The 7,080-nt window shown below is 37.6% G+C and overlaps 1 protein-coding gene across 1 annotated transcript; it reads right to left on the reverse strand.

Annotated features, from left to right (window-relative positions):
• Positions 1-1,917: 1,917 nt before the first annotated feature.
• LOC130996258 (heat shock factor protein HSF8) lies at positions 1,918-6,820 on the reverse strand. Its single transcript, XM_057921761.1, is given in 3 exon segments — positions 1,918-2,798; positions 2,800-3,417; positions 6,274-6,820. Coding segments are annotated over 3 exon segments (1,521 nt in total). The 5' UTR covers positions 6,547-6,820; the 3' UTR covers positions 1,918-2,168.
• Positions 6,821-7,080: the final 260 nt, after the last annotated feature.

The following is a 7,080-nucleotide window of genomic DNA, read 5'->3' on the forward strand; positions in this document are numbered from 1 at the left end:
CATTTATTCACGCCATGTTCAACGGATTTGATGAATGTTCAACGAAATTACTGATATGTTCAACGGATTTGATGAACATTCATCAAATCCGTTGAACATGACGTGAATAAATGCTAGGGGTTGTAGGATTCGACCCTGTACATGTTCAACAAGAAAATCCATTGAACATGGCGTGAATAAATGGTGACCGTTAGATTAGATAAGATCAACGACTAAGATTTGATCTCTGTTATTTGAATATTTAGTGGTCTCCATCGAACTATTCCCTATATATAACGCTCAAATGGTTGTATTCAGAATTTAAAATCATTTTTAAAAAAAAATTGGAGTGTGCATAACACGCGCCCCACATAACACCATTCGCGCCCAACTAGCAAATTCGAGCCTTGTGCAAGCGTGGAGGCACGACAATGCAGAGGGGTTCGAGCCCACCCAACGAGCCCTATTATAGATGCTCTTAGAAAAAATCTAAATTAGACATTTATACAATTTTTGAAGTAGATGATATGAAATGTAAAAAAACTAACCTAGAAATCATGTGATGTTTTTTAAATTTTGTTATTTTTTATTTATTTATTTTTATTTTTAATTATCACATTATTTCTAGTTACTAAAATGACGTTTTTCGCTTTCCAAATCCTGAATCTCTTTCCTCTTTTTTGGATCGATTGACTCAAGTCTAGGATAATTACAACTTGCGACAACGAAATGTTGATTTACAATTTGCGATTTTGCGTTTGGCCCACATAGTTTTGTGGTTTTCTAATTATAAAATGCATAAATGAACAACTTTTTTTTTTTTTTGCTAGGGTGAGACATGCTCTTGCAGTTACGATTATTGTAATCCCTCTTGAGTAGAAATACGTAATCCTTGGGGCGTCCAAACTTGGTTAGAACAAATAAAAGCATGATTACCAGGGCTCGACTGGCCGACGCGAGCCCCAATGCATTTGGGGGGGGGGGGTCGCAAAGATGAGAGAGATGACTTTTATTTCTGCCCACAAATATATTAACTTAGCATTTTTCCTAATTTTGAACACCGACAAGGAAAAACTTTATTTATTTTTGACATGAAAGCCGAAATACATGACGTGGATCACGAAATATTCACTTGAATAGAATAATTATATTCATTATTTTCATTGAAGAGTGAATGACATGATATTCCAGCCTTCACATCAACAGTAAATTAAAATTTTTCCTTATCAATGTCAAAAATTGGAAAAACATTAAGTTCATGTATTTGTGGGCAGAAAATAAAAGTCATATTAAATTTTAAAAAATGAGGAATGTTTGTGTACTTCCAGGCTAAAACCCCTCCTTTTTTTTATTCAAAGATTAATGTAATACTCCCTCCGTCTCACAAAAACATGAACAAAGAGAAATGCACGGGTTTTAAGAAATGTTAGTTGAGAGTTAAAGTAAGTGAAAAATGGGATCCCACTTTAAAAAGTGTTGTGAGAGTAATGAATTAATTAAGGAAAAGTAGTGGTAGGCCATGATGTACTAAAATGGAAAGGTTCATTTTTTTGTGAGACCCCAAAATGGAAAAACGTTCATGTTTTTGTGAGACGGATGGAGTATTTTTTTAATTATTGTAATACTCCATTTGTCTCATAAGAAAACATCACATTTTTCATTTTCGTTCGTCCCATAAGAAAGTATCATTTCTATTTTGGAACATAAGTCTACTTTCTCTTTTAACCACGGCCACTCATTTCTACATAACTCTACAATCAATTAAACCACCACTACAGAGTAAAAATGTAATGATGCGCATGGGATAATGAATATATACTTTTCCAAGTCTTACCAAACAAGTGGGAAAAATTCTCGTTTTCCAGATTACACAATCCCTTGTACCATAACCATAGTAGCAGACATGATTCAAAGTTATCTACGGGCAAGAGTCAAAACTGAGAAAGCAAATTTCTCACAATAGCAAAATCAGTAACGTCAGAGGAACCAGAGAAGAAAAATGATAATTATAAAGTTCAGACAAGTTGTAAAAAGACAACAGATATTTTGAATGAATACATTGTACAGAACCAAAACTATATTAACTTTATAAAACCCAAGTTAATAGGCGATGGTGAGGAACGACAACACTGTCGGATTTATGCTTGAAACCGACATGGGAGATAGGAGACTTACATGAGTTAGACAAATTAAGCTTTCTTGGCATCCGGTGTGAGATGTTCCATCTGCTCTGTTAGCTGGGCCATGTGCTGAGATTTGTCCCACCCGTTTTCTGGTGGCTTTGCTTCGTTTCCCTCGGGAAGATCCTCTGTTAGGGTCGAGTCCATCTCCGTATCAACTGGAGGGGGGCTCTGGAGGAATTTTTCCCAGAAAGGGTCGCTAACTGAAGGAAGTTCTGGTATCTCGTCCATGTTCTCCCATTCTATTGGTGAATCTGGAGAAAATCCATCTATTTCAAATGGGAGTTTGCTACTCCCTGATAATGACGTCGGATCAATGAAAATCTCATTCCCCGCTTCAGATCCTATTATATCAACGTTGCTATCAGGAACCATTTGAGACAAGTCAGATATTATACCATCTGCTGGTGGAAGGGGCACTTCTTCAGCTCCAATCACAGGACTCTGACATGGAAATTGAATATTTGAAACTTCTGTACATGCTCCGACCAACGGAGTCTGAACCTCTGAAGTTGCTGCAGATGAAGAACCTGATGGAGCAAATCCAGGCCCAGATGTCGGAGGTACTTCCTGAAGAGTCACTCCTGAAACATGGTTGGAAGAACTGCCGCACTCCAATGCATTAGACGAGGAAGAAGCCATCCCTAATCAAGAAACTATCAGGAGCATTTCCAAAGTTCTCTAGCCTAGCAGAAGAATCCAGTTTCATAATCTGCCTGAGCATCGCTTTTGCAGCCTCATTCATCAAAGGTTGGTATTTAATAATCTGACCGTCCGAAGGGCTGACAGAATCATCTGTCATCCCATCCTGTTTGAGCCTCCGCTTCTTGTTGCCTTCGCTTATGCGTCGGTTGCTATCTGTAGGTTGTTGCATAAATTGAGCAAGAAATCCAGGGCTGTTCATGGCCTTTGCAAGGAAGGACATCATCTGCTGCTGACGTTGTTCCATACCCTGAAGACGCTGAACCATTGTTTGTAACTGACCATCAGTAGTTTGTTGCTGCTGTCTCAACCTGACAAGCTCCTGCATCAGCACATTCTTGTCCCTTTTAAGCCTCTCGACTTCCTCCTCCAGCCCAAACTTTCCAACCTCAACACAAGCTCCAACGGTAGGAGTCTGTCCATTTGGCTGCTGTTGGTGCTGAGGATGTCCATGTGCAGGTTTTCGACGAGTGATACTCTTCAGCAGATGTTTTTGTCCTCTTAAGAATCCCTCGTTTGCAAACTCCCAGCGGTCTGGGTCAACCTTTCTAAAGCCCTGTGCCAGACAACCCCACAAAGGAATAAAATAGAACACTCAATCATCGTGCTACAATGCATAGCACAACAGACGAGAGAAACACAAAGAAAAGATAATAATTACATGAGTTCATCATTCATATTGCATTCTCTTACAGAGCTAATACTGAACTAGCTTTCTTATGTGGAAGGATGATACTACCTGATTGTGACCTCAAACAAATAACAATAACCTAACAGTGGATCTCTAAGATAAATATCTTGAAATTTAATTCCAACTATATCTTTCCATATTAAGCTGCTACCAGATTTATACGGAACACCAAGATCTGATGCCAAAAACAGAAACCTTTCGCAAAATAAAGAAATTACATTATTTGACCACATACTGAGCGAAAACCAGCACTGACACAACTAACAGCAAAGGCAAGTGCCACAAGTTGACGTCAGCTAATTGCTCTTCTTGAGTTGATTCATATTTATAAAATCACTGGAAATGCCTTCAGTCAATCCCTTTTACAAATAGACACTCTGGGAATGGAACAATGAACATCATACTCTGAAACACATAACTACAATGGAACACATGCTAATAACCAACATATATCAAATGCAACAAAGAGTAAAGGATGTGAGGCTCTCATCTTAATGAATTAAATGAAGGGTGAAGAAGTCGGTAACAAAGGATATTATCTTATTCCATTTAAATAATGAGATCACTATGACTGTTTAACATAGATCAAAGACCTTGTATTTCCAGCATAATGTATTTCATATCCAGAGCAGATCCAATCCTTCTATGCTTAAGATGAACTTTACAAGTAGCTGTCATTAAGATTAGTAACAAATCACAATCTTCAAATGATTTTTTTTTTTTTTTTTCTATTCCGGTGGATTGCAAAGAATGTACTTGGACACTATGGGGGATTTTTTACTTTTGAAAATTAGTAAGGCTAATCATTTGTTTACTAAGATGGATTGAGATTTTGGGATATCCCAACCCTTGATAATTTCTATCATTTGAGCTAGTTTTGCTTGATTCATATCCCATTGAAAAGGTTGGATAGGAGAAATCCTAGAATTGAGGATAAAAATAATCAATCATGTATCTTATCAATCATGCTAAGTAAACGCACCTTGGGAGAACATCAGGGTGATATAAAATACGAAAACATATATATGTAAGTGACTTGCACTTGATTGTTAACATGCATTTAAGAACATCATATTTTAGGAGTAAAACATAGTCGATGCAGCATATGCTAACACAAGTAATAGCTCCCTAGACGTATTGCTTATAGCTCTATTCTGGATTTCAAATACAACCGGTTATCAGTTTACTAGTTTTGGTAAGCATGGAACCCACTTCACCAACTGAAAGTAATGCAGTAAGTGAATTTACAGTATCATGGTTGGTTTCAGTTATGACTTTATGGAGCCTTTTACTTAATTAATATAGGGATTTCAGGGGAAAATAAACCTTGAAAGCCACTGCAGGACTTCCTTTCTTCTGCAAAACTGGAAAAGGAAAGGCAAAAAAACTTCAGTCCCGTAACATGCGAGTCATAATTTCACAAATTTGTATCTGAAGAATTTTAATAATTTTTAGTCTGTACTTTGATGGTGACAAGGACACGGCTAACAGAAAGTTCTTGATCCACCCTTTTCTTATTAGTGATGGGATACCAACTTAAAGGAATGGAAAAAGTACATAAAGTGTTTCCACTAGCTCTGATCTCACAAAATTTCAAGCATTCTGAAAGTATAATCCACAAATTACAGATGTTATATACAAAATGCCATTTCAGATTAGGAAATTTATGGGAAAGCTATTGATTCTCTTAAAAAACAAAAAAAGAAAAAGAACAAAAAAAGGCTTATGACATTCCTATCCTTACTACTTTGCACAATATGTTCGGTTCAGCAACAATATTTTCATTCTATTCTATTACTGCCCAACATCAAAAGTAATTTTAGAAACTGAATTTCAACTCATCTTACACTGTATAGAATCAGGTCTAGAGATCTGTAAATTAACACTCAATAAGCATATTTTTCCCTACCAAATACACTAAGGGAGCATTTACTTATGATGATTACCCTAGATAGATAAACATAGTATAGGTTAATCCATTGCTTACTAAGATGGATTGGCGCTTTGGGATATCCCAAGACCCTAGATAATTTCTATCATTTGAGCTAATGGGGATATACCATTGAAAAGGTAGGATTGGGGAAATCCTAGTAATGGGGATAAAAATACTCAATCATGTATCTTATCAATCATGAAAAGTAAAAGCCTCCAAGGATGTCCAAATGGCTGCAGAAGCCTTCTCATCATGGATCTACAAAGTATTGCAGCTGTTTCTCAAACATAGTTTTCTAAATCTTCTCATGTAACTTTTCTCAACAAAATCCTCAACCTCATACATGACCTCACAAACAAGTGAACAACGATTCGCACAAGGAGAAATACAACTGAAACCAAATATGTCCTTAACCTACGTAAATTTCCCCAACACTGAGAAGTCCAATAACTTAGTTCTATATCACATATATCCCTATAATAATGTTCATCCTGATTGGTCAATACAACTTTTAACATAGTGAAAGCTGTCTCGGCATGACCTTCTTAAATTCTATTAAGGCCCAGAATGAACTGAATTTAAAGTCAAAACACGCACCACACAAATAAAACTGAAACAAGCACAGCTCATAATCGGCACCAAACCAAAACTCAAAAGAAACATGGCCCTACAAACATAAGCATTACGCCTCAATAATCAAATCCAAAAAATGTACAGATCAGCATAATTCAAAACACCATCACCACATGAACCTCCAAGCGCAGAAAAAGAACTAGTAAAGAACATACGTATGTATTCAGCTGGCGCACAAAGCTGGAGAAGTTATTGTGCTTGAAGTACTTAGGCAGCAAGTCTCTAGCGAACTCGGCCGAGTCCCAAACGATGAAGCTGTTGTTGGTAGGGCTCCACGACACTATCTTATCCGTGATGGGGTCATCCACCATGTCGTAGGTCTTCACCAGGAACGGTGGCGGCGCGTTCGCCGCCGGCATGGGAGCAGGCGGAGGAGCAGCCTCCCCGCCGCCGCCGGTAGCACTAGAAGGAGTAGCCGCGGCCTCCATATCTTAAACTACATCAAATAAAGAAAACACAATAGATCACTGAGCGATTCTATCGCATACCTATTCCGACGAATTAGGGTTTCTTCTGCATTTACAGGAGTTTGAAAAAGAGGGAAAATCAAAACCCTAGGAATTGGGCACAAAATTAGGGGAATTTGGTAAAAATATAGAAAGATAAAAATATCTATTTGTGCCGAAAAAGAGAGCTGGGAGGTTGTACGGTCACGGGGAAATGGAGTCGTAGGATTATAAAGGGCGGCGAACACACCGTGTGTTTTGGATTTCCATTACCAGTTAAAGCTACTTAATTATCCCCATATTATTTCTAAAATGGCAAATTGCATGGAAATACCCCACTTTAATCAAATTTTGATTTTTTGACAATTTTTTTAATTGTTGCAAAAAAATTAACGAGCTTTCAATTTGTTGCAATATCCGTCCGGAGAAATTTTTCAGCCAAATTAAATCTGAGTTGGTAGTCGGAATGCCAACGTGGCATCAGAAATGCCAAATCACACCCACCCTCCCCTCCCA

The sequence above is a fragment of the Salvia miltiorrhiza genome, chromosome 7, assembly GCF_028751815.1.
Source record: "Salvia miltiorrhiza cultivar Shanhuang (shh) chromosome 7, IMPLAD_Smil_shh, whole genome shotgun sequence".
In the NCBI taxonomy this organism is placed as follows: domain Eukaryota; kingdom Viridiplantae; phylum Streptophyta; class Magnoliopsida; order Lamiales; family Lamiaceae; genus Salvia; species Salvia miltiorrhiza.